Source organism: Belonocnema kinseyi, chromosome 3, assembly GCF_010883055.1.
Source record: "Belonocnema kinseyi isolate 2016_QV_RU_SX_M_011 chromosome 3, B_treatae_v1, whole genome shotgun sequence".
In the NCBI taxonomy this organism is placed as follows: domain Eukaryota; kingdom Metazoa; phylum Arthropoda; class Insecta; order Hymenoptera; family Cynipidae; genus Belonocnema; species Belonocnema kinseyi.
In genome coordinates this window covers 79,465,162-79,484,319 of record NC_046659.1, presented here as the reverse complement: position 1 = coordinate 79,484,319, position 19,158 = coordinate 79,465,162, and the positions used below count along the sequence as shown (strand labels likewise).

At 27.5% G+C, this 19,158-nt stretch overlaps 1 protein-coding gene across 6 annotated transcripts in view; it reads right to left on the bottom strand.

Annotated features, from left to right (window-relative positions):
- LOC117168809 (KICSTOR complex protein kaptin-like) overlaps positions 1–19,158 on the bottom strand; it is a 38,704-nt gene that overhangs the window by 1,919 nt on the left and 17,627 nt on the right. For 4 of the 6 annotated variants that reach the window (XM_033354642.1, XM_033354645.1, XM_033354643.1 and 1 more), the window contains 3 exons: positions 16,931–17,013; positions 14,007–14,258; positions 11,137–11,241 (listed from right to left, as the gene is read on the bottom strand). In XM_033354642.1, coding sequence (XP_033210533.1) covers positions 11,137–11,241; positions 14,007–14,258; positions 16,931–17,013 — 440 coding nt within the window. Of the gene's footprint in view, positions 1–2,676; positions 3,197–6,871; positions 7,734–11,136; positions 11,242–14,006; positions 14,259–16,930; positions 17,014–19,158 lie in introns of those variants that run through there. The other 2 variants (XM_033354646.1, XM_033354641.1) reach the window with 2 other exon arrangements.

The following is a 19,158-nucleotide window of genomic DNA, read 5'->3' as shown; positions in this document are numbered from 1 at the left end:
TCCGAAAACGCACTTTTCTGAAGGATTAAAAAAACTTGAAAAGCGATTGACCAAGTGTATAGAGCTCCAAGGAGATTATGTTGAAAAATAAAAAAAAATTACTCAAAAAAAATTGTTTTTATACTTCATTCTAAGGACTTATTGAACTACCCTCGTATTATACTATTTCTCAATTACTTCCAAATATTTCACAAAAATTTTAATGTTTTTGTCAAAATGTCAGACGATTTCAAAAATTTGACCAAGGCTTAAAAAATTTCAAGATTTCAAGTAAAAATAAATTATAATAATATGCAAATTCTAATTCTGTTGTAAAAATTGATAATTGTAAAATTGTCCAAAATGCACCGAATTACAGCAAAAACCTTTAGCTTGTATTATAATTAATTTGTAATTTCCTCTTATAATTTAAAAAAACGTCAACAATTTTAGGAAATTATAAAAAAAGTTCTACCAGACAAAAAATTTTTTGCTACAATATGGACATTTTTACAAAATGTTGCAAATTTCAAAATATTTTAAAAGTTTCTTCCAAAATTTCCGAAAGATTTCACTAATTAAACAAAAGATTACAAGATTTCAAGACACAATACATTATAATAATATGAAAATTATATTTCTTTGTGAACATTTTTTATTGTAAAATTTTTTTAAAGTGTCCAAATTGTATCAAAAACCTGTAGTTTCTACTAGAATTAATTTTTCAATTGTATTTAAAATTCGTTAAAATTTGCAGAAACTTACATAGATTCTCGTAGAAAACATAATTTTTTTAAATACAGAAACTTGCGAATTTTCACAAGTAATTATCAATTTAAAAAAATTACAATTTTCACATTCAGCTGCCAAGTTCCTTAAAATTAAAAAAATCTAACAATGAATTACAATTTCCAGGCATTGCATAGTTAAATTTGTGTTTAGGTCGTCAAAGAGGAATTTAAATTTAGATTTATACTAAATTTAATTTCTTTAATTTTATTTTTCACATTCTTGTACGTTTTTGCCATTTACTGTGTTTTATTATGAAAACTGACTTTTAACAGGAGATTTCTTTGATTTAAAAGATTTAAAAAAATCTTGGGAGATTTCAAAAGAGCTAAAAAGATTACGCAAATATCTCAATGATTTTACAAAAATTTCAAATTTTTTCAAAAGATTTAAAAGTATTTCACAAAAATATTTAAAAATATATCGCAAAAATTTTAGTAAGATATCAAAGATTTCAAGAAAGATAAGATAATATAAAATTTAAATTTTATTTTTGTGTGTAAAATTTGTAATTACTTCTAAAATTATTGTAAAATTTTCTGAAAATGTTCAAAATTATAGAAAATTTCAAAAATAATTCTACTGGAGACCACAAATTTAGGCTAGAATACGCATACTGTCACTAAATTTTACACGTAATTACAAACTTTTGCAAAATATTAGCATTTTATTTCTTCAATTTTAATTTTCTTATTATTGTAATTTATTGTGTTTTATTACAAAAATACATTTCCTATTAAAAATATTTCACAAAGATTACAAAAAATATAAGAGATTTGAAAAAAGATCAAAAGATTAGACAAATATTTCCATGATTTCACAAAGATTTCAAAATATTTTACAAAAATATCAAAGTGTTAGCCAAAATTTCAGAAAGTTTTCGAAAATTCGACTATGATTTCAAACATTTCATACAAGCTTTCAAGGGAAAATAAATTATAATAATATGCAAAATGTAATTTAAAAATCTAACAATTTTAATTTTCAAGAATTTCACAAAAGTTTCAAAACATTCTTACAAAGATTACAAAAAGTCTGAATTGAAGCACAAACCTGCACTATCTAGTAAAATTAATTTGTAATTCCCTATTCTATTTGAAAAATTACAAATAAAAAATGGTATAAAATTACAAAAGTATTTCTACTAGAAACCACAAATTTTTACTAAGATACACACTTGAAAAATTTTGCAATTGCAAATTTTTACAAAAAAAAGAAAACAATTTCAACATTCAACCGCGAAATTCTCGGAAATTGAAAAAAATCTAACTATCAATTCCAATTTCCCAGAATTTCGTATTTAATGCTGAGTGTAGGATGTTAAGAGAAATGTAAATTTTGATTTATTCTAAATTTGATTTCTTCAATTTTAATTTTATTATTCTTTATTGAAATTGTGAAAATAGATATCCACGTACATTTTTATAATTTATTGTTTCTGGAAATCTAGAATAGTAATAATGCATATAATATTTTAATAATAAATAATAATACAAGATAATAATGTATTAAAAATCCTAATATACATTTCGATTTATTCTGAATTTAACTTTTTATATTTTAACTTTCACATTAGACTACATTATTGCAGTTTATTGTGATTTTATTATAAAATTACATTTCCACCCAGTGATTTTATAGATTTCACAAAGATTAGAAAAAATTTCAAAGAATTAATAAAAATAATTTATTATTTTTATTGATTTATATTTCCCCAATTTGATAACTAAAAAATGCATATTAAATATAATTTTTTAAATTTAAAGTTAATATTTATAAAGCTCTATACGATCGATTTAAAGGGATGAATTAATGATCCTGAATTTGAAGAAGAAATTTAAATTAAACTCATTAAACCCTAAGAGAAGCAAAAAAGTCCTCTGATATAAATCTGTAAATTTTCTCTACCATTTATTCATTTTCTTTTTTCTTCGCTATTATTTTTCTAAAACGTTCGATCCAGATTTCCTGAATTTTGTTCGAATCGTGCATTAAAATATGAACACTTCTCTGAGTCATCACGACGAGTTCGTTTACGCCATCACCTGTTAAATCTGTATAACATATGGAATGAATCGGTGCGTCGAATAATTTTTTACTTGTCATTTCCCAGATGCCGTTGTTATTTGCGAAAACGAGAACTTCCCGCTCATAGGTGCCAAGTAATATTTCGTTTTGATTATCCATATTTATGTCTGCTATGCAGGAACAGAGGACACAAGCAGTGGCATTGTTACTTCTTAGTACCACATCTTTTTCCAAGCCTTTGCTTAAAATATCTTCAAAGACAATCGAATTGCTCGCTGTATTTACGAGAATATTCAACTTGGCCTTTACATCATCACTGGGAGTTTTCTCCAAGCTCCATGGCTTTTTTATTATGTTCCTTTGAGGAAATATCCGAACGCTGGATACTGGATTATCATATCTGAAGGGGAAAGTTGATTTGAAAGTATTCCTACTTTATTTAAACTAGACTTTAAACCGTTTCAAGTACTACTGCTAAAAAAAAGTACAAGGATCACAGTCCGTCCAATTTTCTTTACATAATCTCCTGTCTTCCCCATTAAATTAGAAAAATCCCCTAAAACCCCTAAAATCGAGCATTTTTATAACATTTCCCCCTTTTTAGAAGGTTTCGATTCATTTTGTAGGAATCATAAACAGAAGTTCAAGATATTAGAAAAAAAGACTCTTTGGGAGAGACACTTTTTGATGATACCAATTTCAAATATTTCCTGAAGGATTTATTTGCTAATTTTATATAGATTTGAACGACATCATCGACAGCGAAGAATTCGCTAACGATTTAATCAAGAAATTGAACCCGAAAGATAAATCAATTCATTAGTTACAAATAAAACACCAAGAATATTTATTTTATATAAAAAGACGAATTTTCGGACTAAAATAATGAATCTTCAATTAAAATAAATAAAATTGTAACTAAGTAATTCAACTTTTAACCAATTAGTTGAATTTTTTATCAAAAAGATGATTTTTTCACAAAAAAAGTAAATATTTGGTATTTCAACAAAAAAAGATTTTAATTTTATACTAAGAACAGTTGAATTCATCCGAAAAATTATATTTTCAAAAAAAAGAGTTGTTTTCTAAAAAAATTGAATTTTCTACAAAAAATATAAATTTTTAACAACAGATGTTTATTTTCAACTAAATAGTTAAGTTTTCTACTAAACTAGTTGCATTTTTGAAGCCAGTAAGAGAAATTTTCTACAAAAAAGTTCAATTTTCTACAAAACCAGTTGAATTTTGAACAAAACTAAACTTTTAAGTTAAGAAACAAAAATTTAAACAAAATTGTTAAAGTTCTACCGAAAAAACGGAATTTTCAAAATATACTTGATTTTCATAAGAAAAATAGATTTTTCCGCTAAAAAAGAAAAGTAATTTAAACCAAATTGTTGAATTTTTTAACCCAGTAAGACAAATTTTCTACAAAAAAGTTCAATTTTCTACAAAACCAGTTGAATTTTCAACTAAATTAGACTTTTCAGTTAAGAAACAAAACTCTAAACAAAATTGTTAAAGTTCTAGCGAAAAAACGGAATTTTCCAAATATACTTGATATTTACAATAAAAATAGATTTATCCGCTAAAAGAGAAAAGTAATTTAAACCAAATTGTTGAATTTTTGAAGCCAGTAAGATAAATTTTCTACAAAAAATTTCAATTTTCTACAAAACTAATTGAAATTTCAACTAAACTAGATTTTTCAGTTAAGAAACAAAAATGTAAACAAAATTGTTAAAGTTCTAGCGAATAAACGGAATTTTCAAAATAAACTTGATATTTACAATAAAAATAGATCTCTCCGCTAAAAGAGAAAAGTAATTTAAACCAAATTGTTGAATTTTTTAAGCCAGTAAGAACAATTTACTACAAAAAAAGTTCTAGAAAAAAGACGAATTTTCAAAATATACTTGATATTTACAATAAAAATAGATTTTTTCGCTAAGAAAGAAAAGTAATTTAAGCCAAATTGTTGAATTTTTTAAGTCAGTAAGACAAATTTTCTACAAAAAAGTTCAATTTTCTACAAAACCAGCTGAATTTTTAACTAAACTAGACTTTTCAGTTAAAAAACAAAAATTTAAACAAAATTGTTAAAGTTATAACGAATAAACGGAATTTTCAAAATATACTTGATATTTACAATAAAAATAGATTTATCCGCTGAAAGAGAAAAGTAATTTAAACCAAATTGTTAAATTTTTTAAGCCAGTAAGACCAATTTACTACAAAAAAGTTAATTTTTCTACAAAACTAGTTGAAATTTCAACTAAACTAGATTTTTCAGTTAAGAAACAAAAATTTAAACAAAATTGTTAAATTTCTAGCGAATAAACGAAATTTTCAAAATATACTTGATTTTCACAAGAAAAATATATTTTTCCGCTAAAAAAGAAAAGTAATTTAAACCAAATTGTTGAATTTTTTAAGCCATTAAGACAAATTTTCTACAAAAAAGTTCAATTTTCTATAAAACTAGCTGAATTTTCAACTAAACTAGACTTTCCAGTCAAAAAACAAAAATTTAAACAAAATTGTTAAAGTTATAACGAATAAACGGAATTTTCAAAATATACTTGATTTTCACAAGAAAAATATATTTTTCCCCTAAAAAAGAAAAGTAATTAAAACCAAATTATTGAATTTTTTAAACCAGTAAGACCAATTTACTACAAAAAAGTTCTAGAAAAAAAGACGAATTTTCAAAATATACTTGATATTTACAATAAAAATAGATTTTTCCGCTAAAAAAGAAAAGTAATTTAAGCCAAATTGTTGAATTTTTTAAGCCAGTAAGACCAATTTACTACAAAAAAGTTAAATTTTCAACCCCAAAAATATACATTTTCACACAAAAAAATACATTTTTAGAAAGTAGTTTAAGTTTAAACCAAGTAGTTGAATTAAAAAAAAAAAGACAAATTCTCTATGAAAAATGTAATATTTGATATTTGAATAAAAAATATTTTAATTTTAAATAAAAAATGTTTTAATTCATCAGAACAAGTGGACTTCAACGAAATAGTTGATTTTTCAAGTAAACCGTTGAACTCTAAAGCCAAAAAGAAAAGTTAAAAAAAAAACAATAGAATTTTTAACAATTTTTTTCAAGAAAAAAAAGTTAATTTTCAACTAGATAGTGGAATTTTATACCGAACTAGTTGAATTCTCAACTCAAAAAGAAGAACTTTCAAAAAATAATTATATTTCAATAAAAAAGACGAATTTTCAACAGCATAGCTGATTTTTCAACCAAAATAGATTCTTCAACCAAGAACGAAAAAAAATCAAGAAAATTGTTCAAATTTCAATCTAAAAGGACAAATATTCTATAAAAGTTGAATTTTCAACATTAAAGTATAAATCTTTTAGAAGAAAAATACATTTTTACAAAGCAGTTGAACTTCTAACCCAGTAGTTGATTTTTGACCCAAAAATGACGAATTCTTGACGAGAAATGTAATATTTTAAATTTTAATAACAAATAAAAAACACATGGATTTTCAACCGTTAAACATGAATTCTTAATAAAAAAGTTAATTCAGAACTAAGTAGTTGAATTTTATAACAAAATTGAATTTTTAGACAAGAAAAAATATGTTAACCAAATTGCTGAATTTTAAAGACAAATAGGATGATTTTACAAAACAGTTGAAGTCTTAAGTCAAAAATTTAAATTTTCAAACAAAAAAAAATTATTTTAAAACAAATAATTGGATTTTTAACCAAAAGGGGTACTTTTTAACACAATTGTTGAATCTCTTAGAAAAGAATATAATTGCGAACAAAAAAAATGAGTTGAGAATAAGGATCGGAAATTTAGATATTGATAAAAAATAATTTTTTCAAAGTCAAGCATGAGCACTTTCAAAATTTTATTAAACATAAAAGTCTTTAAAAAAATATTCATGAGATATACCCATATGATGTTAACAGTTACTAATAATAAATGAAATTCCCTTTTTCACCCTAAATTGAAGTACAAAACCGCTGTGATCCCTGAAAGTATGAAAAAGAATATGAAGAAAATCTGAACTATTTTAATTAGATTGAAAATTATTGATAATACCTAAGTGTCCAATTTCTGTTAATTTCAACTTTAATTGCATCCACATCAGAAACTCTGACTAATCCACACTCGCACCCAATGACAGTGACCCTTCGTTTGTAATCGTCATAATAATAAATATCAATCCACAAAGCGATTGAATTCAACTCATTAAATTCCGGAAAATATTGTTCTATTTCTGACTCCATATAACCATGACTAGTTTCATCTTCCCGGATAATATGGACCTTAGCATCGTCTCCAGATATCAGCCAAACAATTTCATTTTCCGTACTATGAGGAATTACTGTGTGATACAAATGATAAGGTGTATAGGTTAGTTCAACCATCAGACAGTTTTGAGCAATTGCTTCGATAGAATTATTCTCCTCGCCATCTCCGGCACCTTCTGTATAAATATTTAAATATCTCTCGATGGAGGTTTCACTGTTGTACTTCATAATCGTAATTCCAATGACGAATTCATCTTCCTCGTTGGATTTATTATAAGCGTCAACGGAAACGATTTCGGCACCACTTGGAATATATGTGAATAATAATTCCTTAATTAAAGGTTTTATTCTATGGTTGGAAAGTTGATGGCACTCGCAGAGATAGATTTTCCTTTTTAAAGACGCAACAAGAACTTTATTGGGACCTTTTGTTGACGTTAACTTTGTCAGGGAATAAATATTTCCCTGAGAGACTAAAGGAAACCAATGCAAATCGACAATATTTTCCATTGTTTAGTTCACTTGCATTATTCAAATTTTAAGATGCTATAGCGTATTTGAACAGTTTTTCAACATTTCTAGGGAGAGTTTGACAGTTAGACGTGCTGACGAGTGTTCCTAACCTGTAATTGTCAAAAGTCAAATCGAGCCGAGACTCGGCCCTCTGCGCTCCTGATGGCATCTCCGAAAACTAAAATAGAATTGGTGTCGTTGTGGTCGTTATTTTTCAAACCTTGAGCGGGTGTTCGACGTGTGTTTCGTTTGATATATCAGTTTTGATTATTTATCTAGTTTTAGGCATTGAAGAGCGCTAGTAAGCTATAAAGACGATTATAAATGACATGACTACTCGGAAAACAAAAATAGATTCAATTTTGAGGTAAAAGGGAAGAGGGAAGTGTTTTGGAGCTTATTTGATATTTATAGTCAGATTTCTCATTTAATTGAGATGTTTCTGTGTTTTTATTTAGTTTTCTCATCTTTGATATTAGTTAGTAGTGATTTAGTATTTGTTCTTTTTTAAAAATGACTGTGGACTGAAAAAAACATCAACGTTGAATTCGAGGTTAGAAAAATTGGTGATCAACAATTCAACCACAAGGAGACCATCAGAATTAGAAGTACGGTAACAGTAGGTAAATTTGTTTAAAATATTGTTTTTAGATACTTTTTAGGGAGCGACTAAAAAAATCAAAAATAAAATTCCCGGCATTGTAAAATTTCTGAATTGGAAAAACACCGATTAATAAAAATCCCGCATAACAAAAATTCAGAATAATAAAATTATCGAATTGGAAAATTCCTGAATTATGAAATTTCCGAATTATAAAAATTCCCGAATAATAAAATTCCCTAACAGTTTATAATATTACCAAATTGGAAAATTTCCGACAGCTTATAATATTATTCAATTTTAAAAGTCCCGAATTTAAACAAATGAAGAAATTTTCTAATAAATATGATTTATTTATTAAAAATACAATAATCATATATTTTTCCAAAAAAAATATTTGTAATTTTTAAACTTTCTAAAATTATTTTTCGGGTTTAAAGTAGCAATATTTGAACAAATATATTTCTGGATGCATTTTTTTCAATTATTGTTACTTTAAATTCACAAAAACATTTTAGAAACTTTAAAAATTAATATAATGTTTTTGTTGATAAAAATATTTGATTTTTCCGAGGATTTTTTCAAGAATGGGCTCCAATTTCTAAGCGAAATCAACTAAAAATGTCTTGCCAATGATTTTTTGCTCTATTCTTTTCTTCAAATTAACAACAACTGTTATTTATTTAAACAAATTCATATTTTCAGCATTATTCCACAAATAGGCCCAATTTTTGTTTTCGTAATCAACTAAAATGTATTGCCAATGACTCCTAACTGTAATTTTGTTTAAATTCATAATAAAAAATTTATTATTTAAACAATTTCGATAAATAAATGCATATCTTGACTAATGTTCCACGAATGGGACCCATTTTTTGAGCGAAATCATTTAAAAATATATTGCCAGTGACTCTTTGCTATGATAATTTCCAATGAAGAAGAAAAGTTAATTATTTAAACAATTTTTCCAAAAATAAATGTACATTTTTGACACTTTTGCATGTGAAGCTTATTCTTCTTCGTGGAATAAACTAGAAATTTTGGAACAATGACGCCGTCTTGTCATATTTGTCAAAATACAAGAACTGTTGATTATTTAAAGAATTCTTATTAACAAATTCACAGTTTGAGCATTTTTTCCTGATGGGATTTTCGGTTGTCGTTCATATACAATACCCAATAAATATATATAATTTGATAACCCAATAACCAAGAATTTACCACACATTTAATTAACACATATACATCATGTATTTTGTCTTTTTAAGTAACACCCCAAGAAATTAATCTTTATCATGGAAAAATGGTCAGACTGTGAAATAGTTAAAAATGTTGTTTAAATAATCATCACTTTTTTCAATTAGAAAAATATGACAAGAACGAATAATTGAAAGTACATTTATTGTTGATTCCGAAAAAATAATGTTTATGATGGAAAAATGGTCAAACTGAATTTGTTTACAAATAATGTTCAAATAACCAAGAGCTCTTGTTATCCATTCAAAATTGACTTGCTTTGGCCACATTGTGTGACCCAGGAATTTTCAAGCAATTTTCAAGATATTTAAAAAATTTCAAGGGCTTTAGAAAGTTTCCAGGATGTTCAGAAGATTTCGAAGGATTAAAACCATTTTAGGGTATTCTAAAAGATTCCATGGAATGTTTCATAGATTTAAATAAGTTGACGTCATTATAAAGGATTTTAAAGATTTTAAGATATTTTTAAAGCTTTCAAGGAATTTTCAAAAGCTTTCAAAAGTTTAAAGGAATTTTCTGGGTTTTCATGAATTAAAGATATTGCAGTGGGGGTTTGTTAAGAATTTTTTTTAAGTTGCGGAAGATATGGAACGATTTTTTTTAGGCTGAATAAGGTTTTAGGATATTTAAAAACATTTCAACGAATTTTTAATTTCTTCAAATAATTTGAAAGGCTTTGATAGAATTTGAAAGATTGTAGGGCATGTTTAAAAATTAAAAGGAATTTCCAATAGCTTCAAAAATGTTCAAGGAAGTTCAAAGATTTGAAATATGTTAAGGTCTTTTTTTTAATTCCAACTAATGTCCAAGAAATTAAAAAAATGCTAAGGGATTTCAAAATATTTAAAAATATTTTAAGGCATTTAAAAATATTGCGAGGATTTTTTAAATTAATTTCAGTAATTTAATAGGATTTCAAAGGTTATACAATATTTTAAGGTATTTTAAATGATTCCATGGCATTTTCAAGAGCATTTAAAAGTTTCAAAGGATTTCAAAAGATTCGAAATATTTGAGTGAATGTTAAAAGATTCCAAGGAATTTTTAATTCATTTTATTAATTTGAGGATATAGAATTTCGAAAAGTATAGAACTATTGTACAGGAATTTTTACAGCTTTGATGATTTAAGAAAAGATTTAAAATTATTTTATAAGAATTCTGAGGAATTTAATGCTTTTAAGGGTATATATTTAAATGTTTTTAAGGCGGTTGAATAAATTTTCCAAGATTTCAGAAAATATCAGATTTCATAGAATTTCACGGTATTTTATAATATTTTAATGACTTTCAAAAAATGTATTGAAATGAATTATATATTATCATTCTCATGATATTTGCCAATAAATATTATACTCTGTACTAGTTTTCCGTAATGCGAGGTGGAAAGTTATTTTTAAAGAGCATCCGTCAAATTTAATTGGCGCAAACTCTTGAAGAATGAATGGACTATATTTTCTAGAATGCGATATATATTTAGAAGAATCTATCTTGTTCCATCAAATTAAGGTCGTGGCTGCGTGTACTGAAATGTCGGTACGAATAGCCGATTTTTTATGGTACGAGAAGTGGGATCTAGAAGACGGACGATTTGAACCGAAATTTTGGTACAAATGACCGGATTTTTTGGTACTCGTAAAATTGCCTTAAGCTAAATACAGATCACTATTTTAAAATATTTACCTGAGAAATTGGAGCTTCCGGCCTCAGAGTGATTGTAGAAGGCGGTGCTTCAAATGTGGAAGCTGGCGTCGAATAAGGTGATTGTCGTGTTCGGTCTACTGAGCTCTGTTGATAATAAAATTATTTTTTTTTGAGTTACTTTTTTTTTAAATTGTATTAAAAAAGAAACTTTCAAGTAGAAGAAGATGTTGTTTAGTAAAATAAATGAAGAAGGTCTTAAGACTAATTTTGGATATCAATATTATATGTATCTGATACATCATATTTATGATTTCTGGGTTTTAGATTGTAAAAATATGAGTCTAAGCTGTAGAAATTAAGATTTTATGTTCTTGAAAAAAAGTTTGAAATAAAAAAATAAGTTATTTAATCAAATAAACCGTCGACCATATTTTAACATAAATATTCCAGTTGACCACACTTTGTTTCGAGAGAAGCAATTTTCATAGATGAACCAATATCTATATTATATGGAAAAATAAAAAATAAATAAGCTAATTAATATCAAAACTATATATGGCTGCTATCTATATTAGCTAAGGCAACTGTAAATAATTAGGGTGAAGAATAAATCAATGAAATTAAATAAGAAAGTTGTTAGTGAACTAATAAAGCTATTAATCGCAGCAGAAAATTATAAATAATCAACTATTAGGTTTCATTTTTATAAGCTTACACATTATTCATGCATTAATTACTTAGATTTTAAATTAATAAATACCACTTATTGCACAAGATTTCTTTTGACAATCAATACTTTGGGAGTTATCATTATTTTTTTATCGATGTCTTATTTATTACTAAACATATTGTTTAAAAATATTTTCTTTTGCATATAACTTAAATATATTAAAATACTGAATTACGTAAAATCAAAAACATTAAGAAATGTTTTTAGCGTAGAAAATCTAGAATTGTAAATTCACTTTTTTAATTCATATACTTTTTTTTGTTCTAGGTTTTTCATCATCTACGAGCAACACCGGTTGGGATCCCAAGTAAGACACAAAAATAATTGTTAATACCAAAATTTAAGATCTGAAACGAAATGAGAACAAAGCCTCAAATTCAAGATGTTAAATTATTCCATATACAAATTTTACCTGTGAAAATTTGATTGCATTTCTTAAGTTTTGAATGAGCAATCATTTGAGCATAGACTTTTTGAGACAAATTATTATTAAACTCAAAATCGAGCTGGTACAAAATTTTTAATAACTGTAGGAGACAAAGAGTGGCGTAAAAAAATTATGATTTTTTTTTGAATTCTAGAAAGATTCATGTTTTTGAATTTTTAATGACAAAGTTGTTTAATTTTTAATTTACAAACAAATTTTCATATTTTTTTACTTTTGAGAAGTATCTTTTTTTTATTTTTAGCTTTTTCAAAAACGGTTTTATGTAGGTGCCACAGCTATCTAGGAACAATTTACAGTGGGTGGGAATTATTGAAAAAAACATATTGCGTTATTAACATATTAATCAAGAAAAGTTATTTTTGGAATTAGCAATGTTATATTTTTTTATATTTGGACATATTTAAGGAATTTTTAAAAACAAATTCACATTTGGGATATTTTTCAAGAATAGGCTTACTTTTTGTACAGAATGAACTAATAATGTCTTTCCGAATACTCTTTACTTATTTAAAAAGTACTTTACAAATTTATAAGAATTATTATATATCTAAACAATTTTCATAAACAAATTTATATTTTGGCTAGTTTTCAACGAATTAACTTAATTTTCCTTTCGAAATCAACTAAAAGTACCTTTTCGATTACTTTTCACTATCATATATCGACAATTTATATGAATGATTATTTATTCAAAAAATTCTTATTACCAAATTTAGAGTTTGGTTGTTTTTCAACGAATAAGCTCCATTTTTTACAGAATATTTGCGATTACTTCTCGCTATGCTACTTCTAAATGGAATACAATTGTTGATTACTTAAACAATATTCATTAACAAATTCAAGGTTTGTCTATTTTTTTAACGAAAACACCTCATTTGTGTTTACGGATTCGATTAACAATGTATGATTTATAATTTCGCTATGATACTTTCCAAATTGTAACTAATTAATAATTATTTAAATAATTTAAAAAACTAAGTATCGTAGCAAAGAATAATGGGAAAAACATTCTTAGCCGATTCTGTGAACAAACATTGAACGCATTAGTTAAAAATAGTCACAATCTGAATTTGTTGATGAATATTGTTTAAATCATTAATCTTTTTTTTTATTTTGAAAAATATGGCAAATAATGATCGGGAAGACATTCACAGTTGATTTCGTAAAGAAATGGAGCCTAATCTTTAAAAAAATAGCCAAACTCTGAATTTTTAAATGAAAATTGTTTAAATATTTAATAATACTTGTAAATTGACGAAATAATTGATCAAAGAGTCATTGGAAATATATGATTTTTCAGTTGATTTCACAGAAAATTGAGCTGAAAATTGAGCCTATTCCTTGAAAAATATCAAAAATGTGAATTTATGTATCAATCTCAGAAAGAACTTTTCTTTATGAATTTGTTTATAACGTAATAAACAATTTTTTAAATTATTTTCACCCACTGGAAATTAATTTTTAATAGATTCAGCATGGATAGGAGACCTTTTTTTGATAAATTTGAAAATATTAAAAAAAATAGTACTTCTGAAAAGTTAAAAAAAGCCAACTTTGCTACTAAATAAAAAATTAATCAAATTTGTTATAACAAATCTACAAATTTGAATCTTTTGGAAGTTTAAAAACTTTCAATAAAATTGAAATTAGGAAAGAATTTATTTTAACCAAATAGATAAAATGAAGATTTTCAGTCAGTTTCTTTTTTTTTTGTTTTTAATTTAAACTCACCTGGGTCTGCAATTGTGGTGTCAGTTTTTGTGTCTGGCCCCAAGTGGGTGGCTGGAGAAGTGGTTGGGGTAAAGGGGAGGTGGCTGAGGGTGAAACCGATGCCCAACCCTTAGCTGATTTTTCTTGTTGAAATTGCTTGGGTTGCTTCAAAGTACCACCAGGATTCACAGGCGACGGAGATGATGGAACAAAATTTTGATTCTGGGGCGATGGACTGCTCTGGTACGTGGCGTACTCGCCAATTCCACGTGTCTTTTGAAGTGAAAAACAAAATTTTTCCTATTTTAATTTTCAATTCTTGTATTCATCCATGGTTATTTTATCCATTACATCTTTTTCTTTTGAATTTTTTCTTCTCACATCTTATTTCACGAAAATATTGCAATTTTCTAGAGGGCAGGCATCACAGAGTGCCACCAATTCATCTTTTATCACCTATTTTAAAGCCTGTCACCTATTTCATATTTTTGGGGAATTTGTCCCTTTTCATATTTAAGTGATTAAAAAAATTAAAAATTTTATTAACAATTGGAACTCACAATCCCTTGGAGTTAACTCTTGTGCGCTGAATAGTCCAGGAGCGGGCAATGCTGGCGTATGCAATATGTCCAGGAATAAAAAGGTGTTATTCTTATGTATTTTGAGCCTCTGAATCCGAATATACATGACTTTTTTTCGAAAAAGTGGTACGTTTTGTTTAAATCGCAATTGCTTAAACAAATTATGAAAAATTGAATTTTTAGGTCTGGACCATTTTTTTCTAGAAAATATGGGCCATTTTAAGACGAAAAGGTACCTGCAAACTTTTTTGTAAAATGCATATTTTAAAAGATATAAATTTTTTAAGGTCCGAAATTTGACGTTTTTCACTAACTTTGAATGTCAACAACATTTGACCTATTTAATATTTTTGAAAATTGAAAAAATTTACTCATTCTTTAAAAGTTACTTTATAATCTGATGTAATTCAACATTAGCGCAGACTCGTCGGATGATTTTCGCGACTAACAGTCAGCACGTTTCCGACGTGCCTAACGCTCTTGCGCGCCAGGCGCGTCGCGGTCGCATGTGCTCGGCCGCGCGCAGTCGATATTTCGGGAATGGGTTTGAATTCGAAATAAATATCAATTTAAAAATAAGTTATTATTGATATTAACAATTTATTTTTATTGGTCGATAAGTTCCTTGGGTACGTTATTGAATAAACTATAAATTGAAATAGCTCATTGCTAGGAGCTATAATGATTTTGAAAATATTTCTCAAAATACGTTGTTAATCTAATAATATCCAAAATAAAATTGTAAATATTACAAATACTAAATTTCTTGAGAAATAATAATAATATATATCAAATTTTCTTACATACATTAAAACTTTTTATCCGATATAGAGTTGAATTTATGTCTCCGAGCACATGCTATTGTCCTCCACCCCACTTGTATTATGTTTATTTTTACTTTTTTTTTAATTTGGCAAGAACAAAATGAACAGCACTTTATTCCAGCCCTAACACAAATGCACGATTTATCTGATATGCAGGCAACGCAATGGCAACTGGGTACAAATTCGTCAATCGGTGGCAATAGTATGTCCACTTTCTTTGGAACTAACAAGTCGTGTTGAATTTCGTATCCATCGGATAGAGGATCTAACGCGATACTCTTATAATTCAAACAATTAAGTTGTTGGTAAGTCAGAAAGAAAGCTCGTAGAGTATGAGTTATTTGTAAACTGATTTTTATTCCGAATTCCAACCCATTCCCGAAAGATCGACTGCGCGCGGTCGAGCACATGCGACTACGACGCGACGCGCGCGGCATATCTCCGACGGGTCTGCGCTAATGTTGAATTACACCTGATTATAAAGTAACTTTTAAAGAATGAGTACGTTTTTCCATTTTTACAAAAATATTGAATAGGTCAAATGTTGTTGACGTTAAAAGTTAGTGAAAAACGTCAAATTTTGGACAATAAAAAATTTATATCTTTTAAAATATGCATTTTACGAAAAAGTTGGCAGAGACCTTTTCGTCTTAAAATGGGCTATATTTTCTGGAAAAAATGATCCAGATCGAAAAAGTCAACCTTTCATAATTTGTTTTAACAATTGTGATTTAAACAAAACGTACCATTTTTTCGAAATAAGCCGGGTATATTCGGATTCAGCGGCTCAAAATACAGAAGAATAACACATTTTTATCGTTGGAAATATTATTGCATACGGCAGCATTGCCCGCTCCCGGACTAGAAATGAGCAGCAATATTTTTAGGACCTATTATTGAAAGAAATGATACTATTCACCTTTTTTAACTCCAATAGGAACTGTGATGACTGAGAGAGATATTTTTAATCAAGTTAATGTAATTAGTCTATGCACGAGTCGAATATTTCTTCTAATTTGTGAGCCATAAAATGAAATAAAATAAATGATTAAAGTTAGTAAATTATTATGACAATCAATACAAGGATTGCTAATTGAATGAACATTTCGATACAAATATTAGACCCTTCAGCCTCGAAAAATGTGTGCAATCAACCAGGAACTTGCGAATGGTCGTTGGTTTCTTATAAACAATTATAAATCAATTATAAAAGCATATAAATATTCTCGAACCACGAAATGCACATCTCGATTGTAAAAATTAGAAAGTAAAACAACAAAATATGTTTGAAAGAATATTGAAACTAAAACTGTATGATATAATGTGTATCTTTGTTTCCTAATGAAGAGATTTTAAACTGAAAATTGATTTCAATGCCGAAAATTGGAATGAACCTTGTGTTCTGAGTTGTTCCTTGTGTGAGATTTTTTTGGCAGACGCTATTTCTGCGTTGGTGTAAAATTAATGTAGCGTCGAATTTGTTGAAACAGAGTAGTTTCGTGTTTTGAGAATTGTATTTTGCTTATAATTTATTGCTTACCTTGGCTTGAACAGGGCCTTGTTCAATGTATTCGTCAATATCTTGATCCTCTGGTGGAGGAGGCCACGCTACTCGTTTCAGATCTATAAAATTATTCATAATCATAAGTAGATAGATTGTAAATTATATTTTCGTTTTCTTTAATATACATTTCTATGGATTATAAATTTTAATCAGAATTTTATGAAAAATGTTTTTAATTAAAATAAATATTTTATTTGCAAATTTTAAAAGATAGAGATGCGGTAAAAATAATTTTCGCAATTGATTTTCTGCCAATGAAGAATATTCATTAAACTGAGAGGCCAAATTCTATAACAACCTATACATTTTTCTCGCAGAACGGTTTGGACCCTAGGAAACTTTTGAAATAAGTTTCGAATTTTTACATTCTCATCATTTATGATTGAGAAAGTATTAGAATTGTCGGAAATTTGACATTACACTTTTTCAACGGATCTCCACGTTTTGAGACCCCCTGAATCCGAAAATCAGGTTTTCACGATGGCGTCTGTCTGTCCTTCCGGCCATCCGTCCACCCGGCCGTACTGCCGTCCAGCCGTCTACCCGTAAACACGATAACTCTCGAAAAAATCAATGAATCAAATGAATCTTTGGCACACTTTTTTTAGGTCCTAAAAGAAAGGACGAGTTCGTGAACCAGCCATTTTTGATAAAAATTCAAAAAGTGAGCGCATTTAAAAATGTTTGAGACAACTTTTTTCTGAATTTGAAAATTGTATGTACGGATATTTATAATATTAAAAAGAAAAAACATTTTATGCTAATGATTTTTTTCGATAAAAAGAAAATTCTCAGAGTTATAGCGTTTTCAAAATTTGTTTAATCAACCGAAAATCAAAATTTGAAGCCAAAAAACGCACGACATGAGAAAAAGTCAAGAGAAGAAAAACATTTCTTTTTAAAAGCCCTACAAGATCATCATAACAAATTTTTGGATTTTCTTAAAAAAACGAAAATTCAAATTTTTATTGCACAAAAAATAATGAAAAATAAAAACTTCCATTTTGTGGACAAACTATGTAGGATACGAAAAAAGATGAATAAAAAAAATTGATATCCTGAAAAAGATCTACAATTTCGTTAAGGATCACTTCTTGATAGGACGCGTACTTTTTGTTTTATTCGTAAAAAAAAGTTACGAGAAAAATATTCAACAAAACCTTTTTACAAATGTCTGTCGGGAATCGAGCAAGCAGCGCGATTGTCACGATAAGAATGTGTACCTCAAAGCCTACGGAGCTTTGAGAAACTTAATCTTCGACTATAATTAATTTAGTAGACAATTCAGAATATGAAGATGCATTTAAATACTGCCATCTAAAAGAGATATTTTTGATAAGGTTTTTTTCAAGCGTGCCAAATGCAAAGAATAAATATCTGAGCGCGAAGCGCGAGATTCAAACGTCGCGCGCCCTAGGCGCGCTCAAACTTGCGAACGAAGCGAGCCGCGCGCGTAGCGCGCGATGAGAATACGCCCGCGAATATAGGAAATTTAATTGGGCACCTTTTCTCTGCGTGTAAAAATTCTTTTTTTTTATATCACATTGCCCCATTTCAGCCAATTTGTTTATGTTTTCGATGAAATTTGCATAAATCGTGCATCCATAACTTCAAGCAAATGGTGTGTCGAGCGAATTTGCGTAATAAAAAACTTGTAGCAGAAGCGTTGGTCAGAAAGGTGTAGATTTTTTTAAAACGAAAACAATTATACAAAATATCATAATATTAAGAAAGTATTTTGATTGTTCAGCTCGTTTATTCGCACGTATGTATCAACACGTTTACGTGGAAATAAATCTTTGCTCGTTAAAAAAATACGAATATTCATAGTAAAAAGATTCAAATGTTAATTCCTTTATAGTTACCGCTAAATAATTAACAGTTATTGCTAATTTGAAAAATATGATAGAAAGTAGTCACTGGCAATGCATATTTAATTGATTCCGTAAAACAATTGAGTCTACTCTTGGAAGAACGGTAAACATGTGCATTTGTTTATACGAATTGTTTAAATAAATATAATAATTTGTCATATTACTAAACATGACAACAAAAAGCAATTTTAAAGACATTTTTAGTTTAGTTTTAAGCTTCTAATGTGTCCCCCTAAGGGTTTACATTTTTCTTACACCTTCTTTATTCCTTTACACACCCTCCACACACTTACTTGGTGGTGGAAGGGGGACCTACAGTTTAAGGTGGGT